The following is a 23,146-nucleotide window of genomic DNA, read 5'->3' as shown; positions in this document are numbered from 1 at the left end:
TAAGGCCCGGGCGCTGGCTGCCCAGCCCAGGCAGGTGCATCAGGACTGGGAGCAGCGGGGCCATCGTCATGGGGTGGACACCGGGCTGAGATCTGTTTCTTTATCACTTTCTTTCAAAAGCAAGACGAGAGATTCATCCAAATCTGGTGTAACTGTATGGATGCACACTAATAACCCGATCAGGAATCGAAGGCCAGTGAGCAGTACAATACAGCCATGCATTTCGCTCCAGAGGCTGACATTCTGCTCCTCAGCCTTCCTTCGCTGACTACTGTTGAGTATTAATGGAAGAAAAGGTCACCAAAGTATGGACAGGTTCCCAGTGCCTCCAAACAACAGGATCGCATCCCTAGGAACGTTGCATCACTGGTTACTTGTTAGCAATTTTGGCTCTCAGGGCACCAAAGAGACGGGCTTTGTTTTTTTTTGGTGTAGCTTTTCTGTGTTGCTTATTCACCCTGGGCAAGGAGAAGGGAAGCACATCCCTCCTGTAGGCATTGCACCACTTTTATTGCCACGCGCTCTTTCTGCTATCTGTTGTCAGTAAAAGATATTGCGGAGTAAGGATTTCACAAGTTAAACGTGCACAAGGTTACGCGCTTTCTCGGTTACATGTTTGCCTTTGCAGAGAATTAGTTTAGAGCTACGTTCGTTGTCTTTATCACCGCTGCTAAAAGCTCATAGGAAAAGGAGACAGATAAACTGCGAGTGCTGCTGCAGCAGATTGGTGGCAGGGTGGCTAGCTGCTGCTAAAAGCACCATGCTGATGTACGGCTCTGTGCGCACACACGTCACACGGACAGCCCGAGCCTACAGCAAACACATGCAATGCTTTATTTGATTTTCCTTTCAAAACGTTTTGAAGGAAGGGCTGACATTTTTCCCATGGTTAATCATGGAACTGGGCACTGCTTCGTGCAGTTCCTCTCACTTTACTCATCCAAAACATTCAACGGTCCAAACGGTGCAATTAAGGGAAGCAGAAACGGGGCCAAAAAAGGAAACATGAGGAGGGAAAATAGATGTCTCCAATAACTTCTATCGGAACATGAAGCCCTTTGCTTAAAATCTGCTTTAAATCAGGAGCCGCTGAAACCCATCAGCCTGGAGGGAGATGGTTTTTGGGTGCGGGCCCAGGCACTGGCATCACGCCGTGCCTCAGTTTCCCAGCACCTGCGGGATAACCTCGTGGGCATGGAGGGATAGCTCCAGCGCCGGGCTGGAGCCTGGGGGAGGACGCGAGGAGGCAGCTCGGTGCCGTGTGCCTGTGCGCAGTGAGGCCGTTCACACCGAGTTGCAGCTCGACAGCCGCTCAGGCGTTGACGCCACGGCGCGGTCGGTGGGGCTCAATTCTTTTGCCACCGTACGGGGCCGGGACAGGCGTGCAGGTGCCTCGGCGCTCTCTCTTGGGTGCGATTTTGCCACCGCTCGGACGCAGCCTCTGCTCCTGCCGGACGAGGAACGACAAGCGCCATCCATCCCCTGACGCGCGAGGAGCCCTCTCCCTCCTTCCCCCCGCCGACAGCCGCGCTGCGCGCTGCGGTGAGTCACCGGCAGGTCAGCCCCGCGCCTAGGGGCGGAGAGACCGAGGGGACCGCCGCTGTACCGCTGGGAGCCGCCACCAGCGCGCCGGAGGCGCCGGAGGGAAGAGCCGCCCCGCAGCTCAGGTGCCGGCCGGGAGGCCCCCGCCCGCCGCGCCGCAGCCCAGGTAGGGACGGCGGCACGGGGAGTGGGGCTGGAGAGGGGGCTCGGACGAGAGCGGAGGGAGGGGGCCGTCCCGGGGGCGCGTAGGTGTGCCGGGCTGCGCCCCGCCCCGCCCCGCTCCGCCCCACCCGGCCGGGCTGGGCCGGGCCGAGCGCCGGAGCGGTCGTCCGCCCGCCGGCCGTAGCGCTCGCCCCTCCGGCGGCGGTGCCGCTCCGCTCCGCAGCGCTGCGCCGGCCGCCGCGGTAAGCACGGGGCGAGCCGGGGGGGACTGGGAGTGGGGTGAGGTGGGGGAGGACGGGAGCCCCGCCAGGCGACTCGGCGCCCGCTGCGCTCCCCGGGGTACGGAGCTCCGCGCCGGGCGGGGGCAGGTGAGCGGGGCCGGGGCGGCTCGGCCGGTGCCGCTTCCCAGCCCGGGGGCAGGGAGTGCCGGCGGCGGGGCTGGCGGAGCTCCGCGTGCGGCGGACGCGCCGGTGCGAGCCGCTGGGGATCCCCGAGTTGTGCCGTTGTACTTTGCGGTTCTCCGGCGTTTGAGGTCTTTCTTGAGGAAGAATTGCTGGTTTTACTTATTTATTTTGAAAAGCGGAATTTGCTGAAATGGGTCAATAATTCGCGGCGTATGATAGCGTTCTACCGCTGTTTCTGTATCGGCATTGAATGAGATGATCGCTGGCTTTAGAAGCGCCGCATGCACTCCTCGGGAACTGCAAGTTGCACGCATACATCCTAAACCTGGGATTGCTAACCGAGTAGCGGTGGTGTTTTACAAGCCGCGCGTCTGTAACCTGCAGGAGGCTCCTCAGGCTGCAGCGCGTGCTCTTCCCAAAGAACCTGTGCCACGTGTGGTGCTGCTTCTGCTTTCATCCCGACAGTGCTTTTCGCATTGTCCACCAGCGAGTTCCTAGTTTATTTTATTTTTTGAAACGTGAGCGGTTTGTGCTCGTAGCCAGGCAAGAGAAAGCGTCTCCCACGTCTCGCTCAGAGCCAGCTCGATGTTTACAGATCACAGGCTGCAGAGCAAAAAGCTCTGCCTTTGGCAGGGGCTGCGTGTGGAAAACAAAGTAACTTGGAGAGTGACTGTATCGCTTGTTCTTTGTGTGCCCTGCTCCCTTCGGTGCTGCGTGCTTCCTTCTCTACCGGTCTCCTAAAGCAAACTGAATCATTAGGAGAAAGAAATGCTTTGTAGAACACTCATCTCCCTATTTACAGCATATAAAATCAGCATCTTATCCTTTCTGCTGAGGAGGGAAGGGGATTGTCTCTGTTATCCTAAAGGGCTCTTTCTCCTTTCCATTTATCCTTTCCTCAGAGGATGAGCACTGCCCGGCAGCTCCTTACCTGTAAGCCAGGTTGCACGTGCTGGAGCTGGAGGGGGGGCTCCTGGGGCGGCTGGGGGGCAGCGGTGCTACCTGCGATGGATGGAGGGTGCTGATTCGGGGTGGGCAGCCAGAGCTCAAACTCAGCTGGGGCTCAGTGAGCAGCTCACAAACACAAAATCGAGCAGCCGATGCCATCCTGCGAGAAGTGCCTTTCCCATGCTGATTTTCCTGCACCTGTAGCTCTCTGGTACCTTAGCTGATGACCTGTAGCTTCCTCCCACTGGCCCAATGCAGTGAAGAGAGCAGCCCGCTTTCTATGATCTACAGGTGACTGCTCTGTACTTCCCAGCTCCGAGGGGAAATGCAAAGCCTCGTGCCTCCCAGAGCTGGCTTGCAGGACCCCAGCAAGCAGCTCACTCCACTGGCTGTGTGCGCAGCCACCAAAGGCGCTGTCTGCTGGCGACACACAGGGCTGGGCTGGGGGAGAGCCCAAACCTCCCATGGCCGTTTGTGCCCCAGTGGTGCCTCTGTTTATGCTCTGTGGTGCTGGTGCGTCCAAACTTCATTCCCTGTGGACAGAAAGCGAGGGGAGGGGCTGCACCTCTGTGTATGGTTGTACAGTGTGTAGCAGAGGGGAAATCCTGCTCGGGCTTTCCCTGCTCTGCAAAAGCACGCATCTTTTCATGAATGGGAGGGCAGCAATGTCCTCTGAAACACCCTGGGCAGGAAGGTGAAACCTAGAAGGGAGCTACAAGGATCTGCTTGGTGTGAGGGAGAGGGCTGCTGTGTGATGCTTCAAACAAACATTTCCGAGATTATGGTTTGCAACCACACCTCAGTGGATGGTTCCTGTGAAACCCTTGTGCCCAGGCTTCCCAACCCCACCTCCCCACCACTGCCTCTGAGCCGTGCTCCCAGCAGCGGAGCCATCAACCTGTGCATCTTGTCTGCTGTGGCCACAGCCCGTGATTGCCTCCCACGTGTAGATTTGCCGCCCATCGTTAAGTCCAGACAACTCACCATCAATGGTCACACCACGGCAACTCCAGTGCAGCCCCACGCGGCGTGCCACTGCTGTGAGCAGGACCACAGCCCTGCAGGAACACCACAAGTGATGTTTCCCTGCATGGTCTGCCTGACCCCAATGGAACCGCCACACCAGGATGGTTTCTGTTGTTCCCTCCTGTAAAAATGTGTTTTTCTTGGCAGTGGTTTTAACGAATCTGTATCTCCTACATGCTGAGTGATGCCAGCGTGTTACCAGAAGCCATTTTTAAATCAGTTTCCTTACCCAGGGGAAATGCAGTATAGACAGGGCCTTCAGGAAGCGAATAATTAGGTGACCTTTTCCCCCCCAGAATATCAGGTCTGTTTTATGTAGAGCTGTTTGAAGTCACACAAATTCTCATTACTCTCCAAATCTCTAACCTTGCCTTGTTTAAGGTACCTTTTAGGAAATCAAATCAGTGTTTCAATCTAATTTCTAAAGGCATTCAAACACATGGTATGTGTGCTAACTTGTTTCCTCCAGCGTTTAAAAATCTAGCAAACTGCCAAGCTATTTGCCTTCAGGAAAACTATGATGTTGTACAAGAAGACAAAGTATTTTTTTCTCCAATTTCAAACATTTAAAAAAAAAAAAAACAAAGGGAAGGCAAGTTATCAGACTACACTGGCCTGGGATAGATGTCCTTTGACGGCAACAGCACTACCAAGTAGCTGGACACCTGGAAATGGAAGCTTTTTGATCTGTTTCAGAACTTTTTAAATTGCTCTGTAATCCTTTTCCATCACTGGATGGTGACCCCTGGCTCAGTTGGACCTTCTTTGAGTGGTCTGTGATTGAGGGCGCCGAATATCAGAGTGGGAGATGGTAGCAGAGGGGGAGGCCAGGTGGGTTTGTAGCAGGGCTGATGGCAGCAGGGACAGAATGTGAAGGAGCAGCGGCTGTGTGCATGCATGTAACCTCAGGGCGTTTCATTTTTCAAGCAGGTGTCAACAGTAGGAAATTTTCTGTAATGCTGTGGAGTTTAATAAGCTCAGAATACTCAGCCAGATGCTTTTTTTGTGCATCCCACACTTCTGCGTTACCCTTCTGCTTGTCCCAAGAAAATTAACACGATGTCGCCCTTTTGTGTGGAAGCTGGTAGAAGGGTCTTGTTGGAATTCACGATCAATTCAGTTGCAAATGGATGAGAAAGGAAAATTGCCTAATGCTTTCAGAAGATTTTCATTTTGCTCAAGTGTTCACACCATGGCCATTGCCATGGTATTTGATAGCTATCCATTTTGTTGTGTGTGGTGCGGCTATAACCTCTGTTTGAGGGGTCACATCAGCCTATCTTTTTTCCTGTAGTCACAGAGAAATACCAATCCCTATGTAAGTTGCTTTCCTCTACTGTAGCCCCTTCAATTTGACGTTTATCCAACCAAACAGTATCTGAACCTTTTTGACAGGCACTGGTATGACTTCTGAGAAGGATCAGTGACCTAGCATGACAAATATAAAAAAAAATCGGAAATGTAACTAAATAGGTGACGTTTATTGAAATTCGTTCTTTGCCATGGAGCTACTTTCTTTCAAAATTGCAGCTGCAATTTGATTAAATCTACAGTTGTTTCCATTTGCCTTCTGCAAATTGATTCCCCCCACCTGCCTTCCAGCCCGACATGCTTATTGATTAACAGCCCTGCCTGCCCTGGCCCAACATGTGATGTTTGTGTGCTTGTACCTCCCATGCAAGTTGTGACAGGCTCCGAACCCTGTGAACTGACTATGCTCATGAGCTATTGGAATTGGAAGGTTACTTAGCAATTGTTTTAAGCTATATGATGACACATCTTTGAACCCCATTGTATGAAGGAAAAATACCTTCTGACTGGAGAGAGATTTCCTGTTTATGTGTGTGTTTGCTGGAATTAAGGCTTCCCATGTGTGTTGGCAGAGTATTTTTTGTAATCCAAAATGGCAACACAGCAAGTCACCTCCAGAGTTTATTTTTTGGACAGGATACAGGTCTTTTATTTTTCAAAATAGAGTAACGATGAAGCATAGGGGCCTCTCAATTACAATTCAACAAGCAGACTCAGTTAATTGAGGCTGCACAGCTATAAAGACAGATAGATTTAGGCAACAAGTAATTAACTTTTATTGACGTTTTTATACAATGTAAGTTGTTCGCTTCCCACATGGGAAGTTTTTGACTTTAGGCAGATGTTCTTTCAGCATAAGGATATGATATTAGCCAAATATATATTCTATGGAATGGTTAGAATCATAGCTTTGATTGTGACCAAAGGGAGTCCTTTAAGATCTTCTGGTTCTCTGTATGGAGCAAAAAGTGACCCAGTTGCTGGTGTGCAGGCACAAGCCAATCTGCAGGAGGGCTGCACGCAGTACTTCAGAGGCTTCCAGCTGCATGGACATGGGGCTGACCAGAAAACAAACCCTATGTGACACTCCTGTTCCAGGTTTGTGGCATTGCAGCAGGCCTCTGCACCTTGCATGCCAAAGTCAAACCTCCTTGAGACAGGAGAGCTGCTTCCACAAGACTCAAACCAGGCAGTTTGCTTCTAACCATAACAGGACCAGACCACCCTGAACTTAGGCAGTAAAGTTATCATTATTTATTAAATACTCTTTTAAGGTTTCTGGTTTGCTTCAACTGATGCTCATTTTAAACAACTGTCTGGGACTGGGAGAAACCCGGACTAATGTGCTGATTACGCTGAGTGTTTCTTAGGGCCTAGAGCCGTGCAGACCCTAGAGTGGGACATTCTGGGCCTAGCTGTGCTGTCTGTGCCCATACCTGGGAAAACACCTTCCCTGGCAGAATTCTATCCCTTCCACCACTGCCACAGGACCTCAAACCCACAACACACGCAGGTCTCCAGCGTCTTGCTTTTTATTCCTCCGTTTGGAGTGGTGCCAGTTGCATGGTGCTGTGAGCAAGGCCCCCAGGCTGTTGGTGTGTGCTGCACTACTGACTTGTGGGTTCCAGGCTTTGCTGCGCCTTGGGTGTGTTTGCACAGTATTTGCAAAGCGGATCTCCTCTCCTTCAATTTACGTACAAGATTGAGGTATCTTTCACCCTATGGAATTCCTTTAGTTAATATTTGCACAAATTGATAATTCCTGCAGGAACTATTCATTTTAGTCTAGATTTTCTGGAAATAGGAATCTTTTCTGAGCATGTCTAGTTGAGCAGGTGAGAATACTTGCTAGCTACACTTAGAATTCCAAACATAATTATTTCTCCTTTACTTTAGGACATATTTCTTTTTTTCTTTTTCTTGTAAATGTTTTAAGCATGTTTGAACTGTATGCTGAACTTCTGCCTTATTTTACATTGTTTTTCCACATTAGAAATATTTTAACTAGCATGATTTCAACCTTACTATAGATCTATAGTACCCTGTGAATGCCTAGATGCATACATGTTTTTTACTACTCTGTATTTATCTTTATCATGAATAAGAAAGCCTTTTGGTTTGCTTGGCCAAATTAAAAAAAACTAAATTTCATGACTTCTAGAGATATTTATTAAGAGATTAGGATTTGCTTCCCCTGCCACAACCACCCTTCTTGGATGACCTTACACAGATAAAGTTAGCAGGTTTCTGAGTGACCTCAGGCTTGGAAAAAATTCCCAGATCTGTGGGTTGTCCAACAATATATGATGAGAAGACAACGTGGTTTGCTCTGCAAAACTGAAGTAACTTCACAAGCTTAATTTGTTCTCTTCAGATACATGCTTGCATGACTACGGCTTGGATTTCTGTCTATCTTTAAGATTCTTACATAGTCAATATCATATTAGGGAATTGTATATCCTTTTATGTGTTACTATCTATCCCTATATCTGCAATGGTTTTATTACATCATTTTGTGTGTCTAGATGACGTGCCTTCTCATTGAAAAATACCGGTTTCTGTTAGCAAAAGAAAAAAAGGGAGGCAGTTTTGTTGAAGACAATGAATGGTGTTGGCAGTTGAATTCATGTCAAAAGTAGATTAATTCCTCTTTCCTAATGTCATTGAAAATGTTAAATGAATTACTGGAGTTATATTCAGTTTTCCTGTTTACTTCTAGAAAGTGGATACTAATTTTAAATATTATATATTACTGTCTTGCAAAACCTTTGGTTAAAGTCTTTAGGTTTATTGCTTTTGTTCTTTAGATTATAGACCAATATTTTTCTTGGGAAAAAATTGTTTCTTGTTAGTATTCAGTATTTGATACCATTCTTAGAAATTCCTGAAGTTTCAGTTAAAAAAAAAAAAATCACCATATTAATAATGCTTTAAAAAGTAGATAGAATGCAAACAGTATTGGACTCCAGTGAAGCAGTGAGCCAATGTGGAGCTCACTGTGCAATTAAGCTCATCTGCATCAGAGAATATAATTCAAATTCCACCCTAAGAGATGTGCTTAGCGCCCATTCAAATCAGTGGAAGATGTTGTTTGTTTGAGGCTGCAATTTAGCCCACAGTAGCTGATCAAAAATTTTATCTTAATTGTTGTTTAACCCCTGTGATGAAGGGGAGCTTTGGCACACATGTTGCTGTTGCCTTTCTGTATGTGTTCAAGGACAGTGTTGCATGATAAGAGTTTTAGCCTTGTTTGTGTTTGTAGGGCTTCCAAGTGGTGAATCAGGTTGTTCCCCTAGGTTCTTTGTTAAACTCGGGCTGTCAGGATACAAATAAATAGAAGCTACATGAGTGCTGAGAACAGGTTAGAGGACCCACACTTGTTCTTGGATTTCAGTTCTATGCATTGCTTTGTTTTCACCATTTCCTAGTATTTAGAGTTTATTAAGCATATGTGCTCAGATCTGAAATTCCCCAAAGTCTGGTTTTGCTGATATTACAAACGCTGTCCTTAAAAATTCACCAGAGAACGTGGCACAGCAGCAGTGTTTCACAGGGCTCTTTTGCCTTCTCAGAGCATTAAATAGCTCCTTGCCTGGGGATGCCCTCTTCTGTGACATTCTCCAGGTCCCGCCAAGTCTGCGTCTTGGCTCATCAGACAGATTTCCACAATGCAAAAATCCCACTCATCAATAGGAACCTTACTGCAAGTTTTTGATCCATCCTATAAAATTTAGTACTGATTCTGTTCTAGCTTTAGGATTGCAAGATGTTAAAAACCTATTACTCTTTGTTCTTTTAAAACCCATAGAATTCACCTACTCATTGATATGATATTCCTTTGGATTTTGTCTTTATTGTCTTGATCTTGTGCATACAACAGAGATGGATGGCAAGGTATGTCTGTTTGTGAGAAGGGGATGTTTCTCTCCATCTTCTGGTTAAATTCAGGAAGACCTGCCCAACCATAGCTATCGTTTTCCTGGGTAACTCTGGGAGCCGCTGTGACAGGAAGAGCTCTGAATGCAGAGCATGGTAACAGAAGTGGGGAGAGCTGAGAGACAGGCAAGAGGTATGTGAGGTCAGCACACTGCGTGAAGTCACAAAATTCATAGGTGACCTTCTACTTGCAGAACTGATTCCTGTTTTTCCTGAGGGCTATAAAGGGAGAACACAGTGCGTAGTCATTATCAGTCAGAAGGACTGTTTGCCATTTCCCTGGAGTTTTATTTCATTCCGAAAACACATTTACAAAAATAAGCACATGTTTGTTCTTCTATAGATGTAAGCTGCCATGATAAAAATCAGCTTTTGGATAGCTCAGAGATGTCTTTGCTGCTTCCTGAAAATTATTGCATGTTTTTTTCATTTGTTTTCACGTTGAGAGGTTTTCATACAACATGCTTTGAAATAACTCCTTTTATGCAAATAATATCGTATTTCTCTCATAAACCAACCACAATCTTGGCCGAACTCTGCCTGCAGATAAGCATGCGTGGCTTCTAAAGTTCCCCTGACTTCAGTAGGAGTGATTCTTGCTTATCTGAGAGTATTAGCCTAAAATCCCTTCAGGGCACAAAAAAAAAAAAGGTAACAAACAGTGAATTGTTTTCACAGTACAAAAAGGCTTTCAGGAAGCAGCGCTGAGCAGTAGGAGATGGTAGAAAATAAGACAGCACCCATTTCCCTGCTAGAGTATTGGTGTATCTTCTGTGGTCTTCGGAGGTGAATCTGAACATAGGTTATTTACTGAGACCTCCATTGCATGCTATTAATAGGGGTAAAAACCCACTGTTTGACTGGGCATTGTTTATTGGGATTTTAAGGACATGTGAAAAGATAATGCCCATGTCCATTAGCTAGTTACTTGGAAATGCAGTGTAGGTTAATTCAGTTTTTCTTCAAAGCGTAATGATTTTCTTCATTAACAATATATAAGATTTTTAAAGATTTATTCTTCTGCACCTATCACCCCTGTTAAGTTATGCCTTCTGCATCTCAGTGCTTATCCTGTGTCATCTATCGCTCATTTTAAATGAGGTAATATTGAGATTCTGTCATGTCAACAGATCTTCTGCCTTTCAGGCTCCTTTAAGCACCCTGTTTTCTAGTCCTTACTCAGCTAAACCATTACAGGAATCAATGAGAACATTGTTTGCATAAAGACTATGTGGAGTCCAGTCTTGGAAAAGGTGGCAGCTTCACAGTAAAGGAATGCAATATAGCCAGACAAACCTTAGGCCTGAAACGAGGCTTTCGTGCAAAAATCCAGGTGCATTACAGCTTAGATTTGCCCCACTGCCACCCCCAGCTGCGGTATCCTGTTCAAATTTCAACTGCTTGGGTGAGTAATTATTAATCATGAGTAGTCCGGTATTTACATGGTGCTAAATAAGCATTGTAGCATAATTTGAATATTTTAACAGGAACAGGGATGTAAAAGTAAGTTCTTGTTATGGCAATGGCCTCTGTTAAGTGCCTGAAGTATTGAACTCAGTGCGTCAACTATTTAAACAAACCTCATGCTCAGGAGTGATTGTTGTATTATAAAGCCCAAAATTAAAAACATACTTTAAATGACATTTCCAATTTTACCGCTGCCTTTTTATTTTCTTTTTGGATAAGCAGATCAAGCTTAAAATTATGGGAAAGATCCATGGAGGTTACTTTGGAATCTTAAATGGGGTGTAGAGTGAGTTCAGGGCACAAGTCCAAGGAAGGCATCCAGTAACCTAATGCTCTGTGGCTACAAAGCTCTCAGGTGCTTAGATTAGCTGGTGTCTGCACTTGGTTCTGAATGTTCCCTGGATCTCACCTGAGCTTAAGCTCCACAGGAGGAATAACCATGTGGAGCAGTCAAATGCCCTCGGCCCTGGGCAGGTCGCAGCTCCTGGCTGAGTTCGCATTAGGTTCTGAGACAGGATGGGGTGCAGACAGGTCCTGCTGCTGACAGCATCCAATGCCACACAGTAGTGACTCTTCCTGCCAGCCCGCTGTGCTATGAAGCTCAAGCACTGCTTTTAAACTGCGCCCTCTGCCAAGGAGGATTCACAGCCATGCTGTCCGCTGCCTATGTCTTCATTACAGGAGGAGGGGAGCAACAGTGGCTTCCCAGTCAGCACGGGGCACCAGCACTGCCTCTCCTGGCAGAAGAACAGGAGAGCAAAGGCAGCAGGGGGAAAGCCAGGGCCTGGTCAAGGTTTAGACCTTTGGCCAGCTTATTTGTGAAAGAATGAAGGTTGTGGCTTTAAGTCAGGCCTCGTGCAGCAGGCACTGTCCTGCAACTCAGCACTACTGCCAGCTCTGCCCCAGGCTCTGTGCTGTCATCCTGCCACCAAGTCCTTCATATTTTTGAGGCATTCTGCAGGAGTGAGCTCATTTATCCTTGTGTCTGCCTTGTGAGAAAGGTAAATACTCCCTAGAGTTTGGAAACAGGCTCTTTGCTTATCTCTCAAGCTGCTGGACTCTGATTCCTGCTTTCCAGAAGAGCCACTCTGGGGTCCAAACAAGACGCCTAAGCGAGTCTGAGACCTGTGAGCAGGCCCTGTGTAAATGAGAAGCCCTGACAGCAGTGCCTGCACATGTAAGCTCTCCAGCTGTCTCCCAGATGGGAGGGAGAAGCACCAGGAAAATTCATTTAGTAAAAAAAAAAAACAAACACAACAATAAAGGACCCCATTAGCATGAAAAAAAATCAACCATCCCAGAAAACAGTCTTCAAGCCACTGAGCTTTTCAGCATCTTCTGAAAGTCAACGCAATATTTCAGGCTGAAAGCTGGGGCAGAGAAACCGTCACTGAGGGAGACCTGCCAAAAAAGAAGCCGAGGCTGCTCCAGATCAGGCACTCTGCTGATTGCAGCTGTGACTCCATTGCCTCTGGTGAGAGCCAGGGTGTCAGATAGGCTGGTCCCAGGCCATTTTGGGATTTATGAATACCAATACAGCAAAGTCCTTGGAAGCAGATCATGAATCACAGGTTCACAGCAAGGCAGCAGTATAGCCAATGAGCCATCATTAACTCAGTTTCTAAACTGAGTGAAAGTAGGGCATCAGTTAAAGTGCATTGCAATAACATAATCTTACAGTGACGAGAGCAAGGTCAGCATTAAAAAGAAAAGGTCATAACCTCCTAACCAAACACAGATGTGAAGTGAACACTATCCTTGACATTGCTGTTTGATTATCAGAAAACTGCTATGAGGCTAGGTAGACCAAATTATTAACATGAATATCGGATAAAGGATGTATTCTGCTAAGATAATAATTCATTGTTTCCACTAGTTGTCTGCAGACACACAATTCAGCTTAGTCTATAGGGTTTGCACCACACTTTTTACGCGGGCAAAGAGTATCAAACTACTGTTGGATGAGGCAGTTTGTGTTTGGCAGGGCTAGTTATCTTTGATCAGTTGAACGATTGCGGTTAACTGTGGTGGAGGAGCCAGACTGGACATGGAAGGTGTGCAGTCTGCTTTCTAGCACTACACTAAATATGGCACATGTGGGCAAACCACAGTATCAGCACAATAGGCTGTGCCAGGCCTTTTTGGCTCTGCAGCCTCTCAAAAGCTCCAAGATGCAATGAGTGGGCTTGGGGGCAAACTGAAGCTCTCTGCAGTACTCTGGAAACCATGCCTTTTCTAGGTAACCATTACCTGAATAACCAAAGCCTTAGCAAAGGAGAGCTAAATGACCCATTTCAGCCCTTGGGTGAGCTCTCTGAACCTGGGGGCTCAGCTCATCCTGAAGATGTGCTGATCTCACAGGCACCCAGAACAAACTTTGACCACAGTACCTTAGCTCGATGAGATACATATCAAGCAGAGTCAGCAACCTATTGGAAATCCTTGACCCTAGGTATTTGTCACTAATTTGCCCTGTGGCCCTCGGAGGCACATTGACAGAGCAGGGTGAAGCCATGGCACCCAGCAACATGCTTTATGTGTGCTGCAGAGCAGAAAAGCTGCTGCCTGACACTACCCTGTCAGCTCTCTCTCAGGGAAGGAAAAAAAAAAAAAAAAAAAAAAAGAACAGAGCCAGCACAATTTCTTTTGCCTGCTATAGTAGATATTCATACCATACCTTGGAGGAATTCAGGGACCTGTTGGGGTTTTGCTGCTATTATTATTATACTTAAATGTTTACTGTGACATTAAAAGGGAACTCGATGACATGGTGCACTAGTGAATCTTTTGGTACAGATTTCATGTCACATACTTTATCATCCCTATCTATTGATGCAAATAATTTTTTTTTTTTAAAGATTAATTTTTCGCTATGGAAAGTTATTGTCTCGGGGACTCATTAGAACCATTAGCACCAAATAACAATTAAACTGCAGGAAATGCACTGCATCAAGATCATTTATAATTGCCATTGGAACATTTAGATCAAATCTGTATGCTGTCTTGGTTACTCAGTGCTATCTGCCTTTTAATCTTTCTCATTTTATGACCCATGCCATTCCTTTAATTATCACAGCATAGAAGGCTGTTAGTTTTTACTACAAGACAGGAAACGCTTCCAAAATTTGTTCTGCATTTCAAAACACGAATTCAGGTAGATAGATAACCATAAAACAGAAAATCTAAGTGCTGAGAGAGTAGTCAAGGGAATGGAGCTAAAGTGTGCTTACAGCCAGATTTGCCAACTTGGCTCTTTAAGAAAGAAGGAACTACATTCCAAGAAAATTACACTGTCCCCATTCTTTGCAGGCAACCACAAAACGCTTAGACTCCTGCAAAAAGTTGATCAACAGGATCAGCTCAGAAAAACTGCTTGCTCCTACTTGAAGGTGTTATGTTTTTATACTGACCGATAAAGTACTGGCATCTTTAACTGGGGGTGTATGGTACCCTCAGTCAACCAGGGCACGTCTGTATTTCTCGCAGCTGGCTAAAGTCAGTAGAGCAGTTGTTCTGCTTATGCAGTAAAAATACACTGAGATGCGTTAGCTTGTCCAAATAAAAGAAGAAGGGAGAGTGAAAGCCAAATATCTCCACATTCACTCAAATGAAACAGGCAACCACTCTACTATGGGTTATTGGTTGTGATATTTAAAATAACAAGTATGACATGTTATTCTGCCCACCTACAAATCTTCTACTTGGACTAAACGTTTGGACGAAGATGTTCACACAAGGGTTATTAGACTGAACTATTTGCCGCAGAGGCAGAGTTTAGGTCTGTGTTAGAACTGAATTTGTGTTACTGCTGATAACAGTGGTAAAGGGCCGCAATACCATCTCAGGTTTTTTGATAATGAAGATCTGCAATTTCTGACTTGCGTTTGGATGAATGGAGTGGGTCAATAATGCTATGCTGTTCAGAGTCTAATTTCTGTTTTCCTACTATTGCTAAACAATACAATTATTTCAAAATAGTCCTTCCATCTGTATGCTTCCAGATGTGGAAAACAGTCCTTCTGTATTTAAAGATCCAAATCCATCTTGAAATATGTGTGAACAAACAACAAAAGATCTATCTTATTATAGCTATTTCTGCCCTGTTCTTTAATTATTCTTTGTATATTTTGAACTCCTTTTTTTAGTTCCTGTTACTTGTGGGTTTGATTCCTCAGCCCTTAGAATGAGTATGACTTCGTCACTTGGGAAATTTCACTGAATTAAAGCAAATGCTGTATTCCGCCTTTTGAAATAGTTTTCCTGAACAAGGTATAGCCCTTGATCTGCTCCACTCACTTGTAATGCATCAGTGAGTGTTTGCTGAGGTTCATTGTGAAAGAACCTTAGTGTCATTGCAGTTCATCGCATCAAAAGCAATTAAATAAATCCAGTTGTGCTACACACCCAAGACATATGTTGGTGTTAGGATGTTAAGATCTGCTGCAAGTTTCAAAGAAAACACTCTGTACTTTATTGTACTGCAGGATACCTACAGGTAATTAATAGTAAGTGAGTATAAGAATAACAAATAAGAATAAGAAATAAATTTGTGGGTTTTTTTTATGTTTTAATGCTAGTTAAACCTTTCAGACAACAAAAATACTTCTGTTGTAAGCTGCTGTTAAATATAATGGTATATTGGACTCAGTAATGGATCACATATGTAAGAGTATATTTTATGCAGTGAGACTTTGGATTGCTCCTTTGTATCTGGATACTGTAAGAAAGAGCTTACAGATCAGTTGAATGTGCTAATGAAAGCTATTTCTTCTGACACACACCACCACACTGGAGTTGTAAAGGGTTTATTTAATGGTAGATCCTCCAGCAAAATTGCCTAGGCTGCGCCCTGCCCACCAGTTCTTCACTCAAATCCACTTTACATGCTTGCACATGCTATGGCTACCTCCTAGCATTCCATGGGAACCTCCTAGTTTAATTATGAGTAAGTTTGTGACATATATCACTAATACAAAGTACTTTGACTCTGCAGAGGGGAGCTGAATTACATTACTGTACATATCACCCTGCAGAAAAGTTACGTTGTCATCTCAGAGTGAGCAATTTAAATGAGGAAAATGGCATGAAAATAGGACTAGGAATATGGATTTGAATTCAAATGGTTAATCTGGGTTAAACTTTGGGATCACTTGTATGTTTGATGCTGAGTTGCTCAAATTTCCTTGTTCTCTCAGTTATTTTAACTCATGGTAGCCAATTCAGATTAACAATTCTGAATTAAGAACATTTTTAGTCTGTGGACATAGAAAAGAGAAAATCGGCTTTAGTCCTTTCTACCGTTGCAATTGGTTAATTGAAAAGTCTGTTGAGGACATGCCCACTGTGAACTTTCTCTGTTAAAGCTGGTGCTAGTGTTGTGACACATTTGCTATAACAGACTGAAGTTGGATGGATGGAGCTGTTATCATCTCCCTCTCTTATTTGTCCTGTCCTTTTAAACGATGCTGCTGTCTCCATGGCAGGCCATCTGATCTGTGGGGAATCAGGTCCTGAACTGACACAGTTTTCAGTCTAGGATAGCAAAGCAAACTGAACTCTCAGGAACAGTAATCAATATGGTTATCCTACATATATTTGCCGCCACAAATCTGTCAGAGCTCATAGTAACAAGACATACTATTCCACTGGGAAAAAAAAAAAAGAAATATACTACCAAATAATTCCTAAAAAAAAATAATGGGAAAAGGCTACAATTCGTTGTACATTTGCTAACTATAGGGTTTGTGAAGTAAGTATTAATATGTTTTTGCTGTACCTAACCTGGAATAACCTGAGGAGTCAGCGTATTCTTGTGAAAACATGCCATTGTACACTGTATGTAGGATAGATAGGGGCCTTTCTTTTTCTGCAATACGATAAGAAAGGATGAGGTGCGCTAAAGGAACCTGCCAAAGCCTTTCTTTCGCATCAGTGTGCTGTCTTAACTTGTGTAATTCTGTGGAGTGCTTTATGATCAGATTTAATGGGACTTGTGTTGTTGAAATGAGGGCGAGGAAGACACCTACAGCTGTCTTTTCTGGCTTCCTTGCATAGGATAGCTTGAACATTATTTAACGAGAAGTCCAAGCCTGACTTGTTGGTGCACTGGCCAACACCAGAATGAAGGAGAGACATGATGTTCAATGTTTACAAATCATCATCCAAGCTCAAATTAGGGAAACTTGTAGGAAAAAAAAGATTGCCATTGGGAAGCTATTAATGGGACACAAACACTCAAGATCAAGCCTGATGAGAATCATCAACCATAACACTTGAAGTTGCCAGGCACACTAACATGACTCATCACTGCTAGCCATGGTTGCAATGGTTGACCAAAATCTGTTAGCTCATCAGTTACACAAGCTAGTGTCTGCTGAGAGATGGAAAAATGAGCACATCGTGACATAGGCTTTGAAAATATTTCTTAGAAAAGGCATAATCCATCCACAGCTATTGCTTGCTGATAGTTATCACAGGCCAAAGCTTACAAGTCTTCTGTAGACACATGAAAGAGTCACTGATACAGAAGTCACAGAAAGGTCACAAAAGAATGAACAGCATCCATCATTCAAATCAAGAAGAGAAACAAAGAGATTACTTGTTTTCCTTTTGCAACTGATAGACAGCAAATAATTATTTGACCTGAATTCAAAAAGTATATCTTTTAGCATAAGTATTTTCATTCAGTTCAGCAAAATGCTAAGTGCTTAAGTTCAGCAGACATTGCATTTGAGTATGTGCTTAGGAAAACTGGGACTGTTGGGCATTTGAAATAGGTGGTACTAAATTCTTAATTCTCCGGAGTTTTCTTGCTTCTTTAGGATCCATTTAAGTAAAGTATGTTTGCAGTGACCTGATTTAGAGGTTACAAAAAGCAAGTCTGTGCTAGAGGCAATGGTTCTGGAACAGAGAAAGGCTCTGGGTCAAATTCAGATAAAAAGAGGCACTGAATGTCATGGGAGTCTCACTGAGTACCAGTAGAGTTTCTGTGATGTGAGGATTATGAAAAAAAAAAAAAAAACCAAATAAACACAGGCTTTGCGCAACGTACTCCTCACTCAACTCTTACGTCCTCCCTAAACTAGACGTGTGTTACAATAGCACCTATGCCTTCTGATTTCAGAAACCTCGAGGAAAGATTTTCCTTCTACTTGGAGCTGTGCATTGTGAGGAGCATTCTTCCCTACAGCCGTTCATATATAGAATCAGAATGGCTTGGGTTAGAGGGATATTGAAAATCATTTAGTTCCAACCTCCTGCCTTGGGCAGGGTTGCCACCCACTGGATCAGGATGCCCAGGACCCCATCCAACCTGGCAATGAACACCTCCAGGGATGGGCATCCACAGCTTCTCTGGACAGCCTGTGCCAGTGCCTCACCACCCTCCAAGTAAATAATTTCCTTCTAATATCTAATCTAATTCTCCCTTTTTAGTTTAAAATAATTCCCCCTTGTCCTATTGCCATCAGATTGTGTAAAATGTCGGTCTCCTTCCTCATAAGCTCCCTTTAAGTACTCAAAGGTCACAACGAAGTCTCTCCAGAGCTTTTTCTTCTACAGGCTGAACAAACCCAGCTCAGCCTCTCTTCATAGGATAGGTGCTCCAGCCCTCAGATCATCTTCATGGCCCTCTTCTGGACTTGCTTTAGCAGCTTCAAGTCTTCCTTGTGTTGGGCACAGGCCTGGACACAGTACTCCAGGTAGGGTCTCATGAAGGCAGAGTAGGGGGGGACAATCACATCCCTCACCCTGCTGACGCTCTTCTTTTTATGCAGTGCAGGATACATACAAAGCCTGGGATTCCCATAGGTGGGAATTCCTGTATTTCTGTCTAGGAGATTTTTTGAAGCAACTCAGAAACATACAAAGGAACACACAACAGTGGAGCTCAGATATGAGAGCAAAGATGACTTATTTATCACTCATATTTTCCTTCCCTTTGTGGTGAATTGCAGTACCTATTATTCCTGGTATCTGCTGCATAGTACTGAATCCCACCCTTGTTCTTGCTACTAAATGCTTTGTTTTGTATCTCATTTGCTGGAAGAGTCAGAGGAGGAATTTTTCTGTCTCCAGAGCACAGATTCTAACCAGTGCTCTTTCAACAATTGAATATAAGTTGAGGATATTGACCTCACACCCCAAGATGTGGTTTGAGGGAAAGAACATCGGTCTGTATTTATTGCTCTGAATCCCTCTGAAGTGCATACTGAAGTTTACTGTTGGGCAGCTAGGGATCCCCTTTCCAGAGACTGGGAGAACAGGTGAAGACTGAGGGATTGTATATGGCCATACTTGTTGGGAAATTTAGGAACATAATAAAACAAGAGCATAGCACTAAGTATACTGAAACAAAGTAGGTGCTTGGTTGACAAGTAACCCTGCGTCTTTATTCCTGTAATGGTGTTAAACCATCTTCATCCTCATCTAACTCTTGTCCCACTTATTGTTTTTCTTCCTCTTTCAGAGTTATCTCTGTCACTTGGGTTAAAACTTGTTGATGTGAAGAATATATCTGTCTCTGTGTTGTGTCAGAAACAGAGCACTTTTGGAATTTTCAGCTTAATCTATTATTTGTCAGAACATGTTGAGTTGTCAGAACTGAATGCAGGAATGTATGAGTTTTAGCACAGTTTCGCAGGGTGGAAGTGCTGGCCAAAAGGAGGTAGACAGTTGGACTGGATTCCCACTCCTCCCTACTCAGCAGTGATGGTGCAGGGACGTGAACATGGTTGTTCTTGGATTGCATGAAGCTTTTGGGTGTTTCACACAAGCTTCGAAAGCTCTTGGTTTCATCCCAGTACAGAGCAGGAAAAAGTCTGTAATATCAAGAAGTTTCATGGGATGAGAGAACAGTTTCCTGCCCTATAAAATATAAAGTCAGCATTATGTGTACTGTGGCTGTTTCCTAATTACAAATTCCTGTTCTTTTTAATTATTATTATTTTGAAACTTAAACCTGTGTTTGGTTGTTTTTCAGCATTCTGTTATCACTGATTAATATAAAAATAGTTGTTGATTTAAAGGAAGATCTTCATTTCTTAATACCAAAAGTGTGAATTGTTCCTTACCAGCTAGTACTTGCAAACAGCCTGTGTTTCTGATTTTTATCCCAGCTCTCTATTATGACTCTTATCAGATAACAGGGAGGAAGAACAAGTCCTTGTTTCCAAAACCTATTATTCTGTGTAATTAATGAGGTAAGACAGAGAAAGAATTCTGTAGATGCTGAAGTAAAATGTCACAAGGAATGCAGGAAAATTATTGATGCATGGTTTTAATCAATTGCATAAAAACACTGAATTTATATATAGCTGAAACAGTTCTCTTCCATAGTCATCTTTTCATTTTCCTTAAAGTCTGAATTAAATTATAATTAATACAGCAATCTTGATTTCTACTATTAGTTTGTAATTTTCAAGGTCATCTACTTTGAATCCTTTAAGCATTTCTGTGTTAGTAACAATTGCTTAACTATAGCCAAACTATAAGTATTTTCCCAAAGCATGTGATCATATTGCTGTTAGAATACATAACTGTTTTCTCCATGAAGGAGCTAAATTTGGCTTAACAACTATGTCATGGCATTAACAGAAAATGTCTGGTGTGACGGGGCATAGTGTGGACACTGCACCAAAAACTCATAACCACAGATCATTTAATTGATCTTCCAGGGGGGTGAAATATCACACTAGTCATCTGCCTTTGGTTTTCAAAGCCACATCAAACAATTGCATGGAAAAATAAAAAAAGAAAAGTGCTAGGTTTTTTGATTTCATCAGTTAATGGCTGTAGGTCACTTGATACCCCTTTGTTTACGATACAGTGATATGCCTGTATCTTCTAAAGGTTCACCAGAGTGACTTATTGCTGTGGTACAAGGCCTAAAATAAAACTTGCACATGCCAGGCACCACATGATGCATAAAATATTCTAACAATATATTACAAAACCTTGTCAACACTAGGGAAAATTACTATTCTAAGAAGTAGAGCTGGCTGAAAAAAACATTCTTCTTCCAAAATGGGCCCTTATGAAAGATCTCGAGGGAGAGAGGAAAGGGTTTTTTCCTTTGTTCTTATGGAGAAAATTCTCTTCCGTGGTTAATTGAAAATGCAACAGAATAAAAGAGAATCCCAATCCCAGCTCAGATCTGTGTATTATTTAATCTCTTCTATTTCTTATTTTTGAGCAGCTGTGCTAAGAACAATTCCAGCCCCTTAGGGTACTTGCTAAGTATCTTATATCCACACACTGAAGTTTTATAACAGCTTTGTGTGCATTGTGAATATCCTGAGCACATTTGCTTTCAGCTACCTATGCACCATCTTGTTCTAAATCCTATCAGTCAGCTGTTTTAATGCCAGTGGAGGAGTAGTCATCTCTCTTCTACTGTTGTACGATACACTAGAAGTTCTTGCGAAATCTATCATCATAGAATAATTTTATGAATTGTTCTGAAAGCAGTGAAATGAGTACCCACAGAGCCATTAAGGACACTAAGCAAGATTATGACACTTCTTAGACTGAAATAGTTCAGCTAACATTCACAGTCTAGATACAAATTTCTGTTGACTGATAAACTCATGTTTTACTCTATGAAACATAACCACTCTTCCTTTTAAATGTATTTTGACAGATTAAACCTCTGACAATGAAGCCTGTTACTGCCTATCCTTCTGGGATTATCCTGTTCCTGTTTGCGTTGCTGCAGAGAAGTCATGGACAATGCAAAGAAGCAGCTAAAAAATCAGAGATGAACTTGAGTGTAAAATATGATCTTCCTAACTTCATCACAGAGACGCCAATTCAGAATGTAGTTTTATACAAACACCATGTTTATATTGGAGCAGTCAACAAGATTTATGTACTAAATGAGACTCTTCAAAACATTTCTGTCTACAAAACTGGGCCTATTTTGGAGAGTCCTGACTGCACACCATGTGAAGACTGCAAAGATAAAGCTAATTTATCTAACAGCGTGTGGAAGGATAACGTCAACATGGCACTGCTCTTAGAAACCTATTACGATGATCAGCTCATCAGCTGTGGTAGCGTGTCTGGAGGTGTCTGTCACCGTCACATCATTCCCCCTGACAACCCTGCTGACATAGAAAGCGAGGTGCACTGCATGTATTCACCACAGGTAGATGGAGAGGCAGATAATTGTCCTGACTGTGTTGTAAGCACTTTAGGAACCAAAGTTTTGGTGACCGAAAAGGACAGGTTTGTCAACTTCTTTGTTGGAAACACTGTGACATCTGCATTTCAACCTCCCCATGTACTGCATTCAATATCAGTTAGAAGGTTGAAAGAAACACAGGATGGGTTTGAATTTCTAACGGATCAGTCTTATATAGATATCCTCCCTCAGTTCCGCGACTCGTATCCCATTAGATATGTCCATGCCTTTGAGCATGACCACTTTGTCTATTTTCTGACTGTCCAGAGAGAATCTCTTGACTCCCAGACTTTTCACACTAGAATTATCCGCTTCTGCACTTTAGATTCAGAGATGCGTTCTTACATGGAAATGCCTCTTGAGTGTATTTTTACTGAAAAGCGGAGGAAGAGGTCCATTAGAAAAGAGGTATTCAACATTTTGCAAGCTGCGTATGTAAGCAAACCTGGTGCAGCTCTAGCCCATGAAATGGGCCTTGGATTGAATGATGATATTCTCTATGGCGTTTTTGCACAAAGCAAACCAGATTCCTCAGAACCAACAAACAGATCTGCTGTCTGCGCTGTCTCTGTGCGAACAATCAATGAGTTCTTCAACAAGATCGTCGACAAGCAGAACATGAAATGTCTGCAGCACTTTTATGGGAAAGATAGCAAATACTGCTTGAACAGGGTAAGTGACAATTTTTTTACATTTCAGAACTCTTGGTCTCTCTTTGACTATGCCGTTGTTACGTAGCTGTCCTCTCATCTTCACAAAAACTAAGACCCTGATAACTTCAGATTACCTAGCTCTGCTGATGATTCATCCTTGTGAATGAGTTTCTGTAAACTGACTGAAAATCACTGAGGTCCTTATGGTGCTAAGTATTACTGGAACTGGGGGGAAAAAAACACTTTTTTTTTGTTCTTAAGTAACTGGTTATTCAGTGTTCTCAATGTCCACGCTGCAGATAAGTGGAGTGTTTAGGGAATTATTTCTTTCACTATCTTAAAGAAGTCTTCATTAACATTCGTATCCATGTGCACTGAAGAGTCTCTGAAAATATCGCTCATATTTTAGACTCTGTTAATGCTGAATCACTGCTCTATTTAGAAAAAAAATGAAAGTGCTGGTTTGGAACATGCCACAGAGAGCCAGATTGTAATACAATTACTCATGCTTAATA

The 23,146-nt window shown here is 43.6% G+C and overlaps 1 protein-coding gene across 2 annotated transcripts in view; it reads left to right on the top strand.

Annotated features, from left to right (window-relative positions):
• MET (MET proto-oncogene, receptor tyrosine kinase) overlaps positions 1,587–23,146 on the top strand; it is an 88,750-nt gene continuing 67,190 nt past the window's right edge. The window contains exons 1-2 of one of the 2 annotated variants that reach the window (XM_021384871.1): positions 1,587–1,708; positions 21,436–22,650. In XM_021384871.1, the coding sequence (XP_021240546.1) occupies positions 21,451–22,650 (1,200 nt within the window). In that variant the 5' untranslated portion in view covers positions 1,587–1,708; positions 21,436–21,450. Of the gene's footprint in view, positions 1,709–1,852; positions 1,947–21,435; positions 22,651–23,146 lie in introns of those variants that run through there. The other variant, XM_021384870.1, reaches the window with a different exon arrangement.

Source organism: Numida meleagris, chromosome 1 (genome assembly GCF_002078875.1).
Source record: "Numida meleagris isolate 19003 breed g44 Domestic line chromosome 1, NumMel1.0, whole genome shotgun sequence".
In the NCBI taxonomy this organism is placed as follows: domain Eukaryota; kingdom Metazoa; phylum Chordata; class Aves; order Galliformes; family Numididae; genus Numida; species Numida meleagris.
This window is presented reverse-complemented; position numbering and strand designations above follow the sequence as displayed.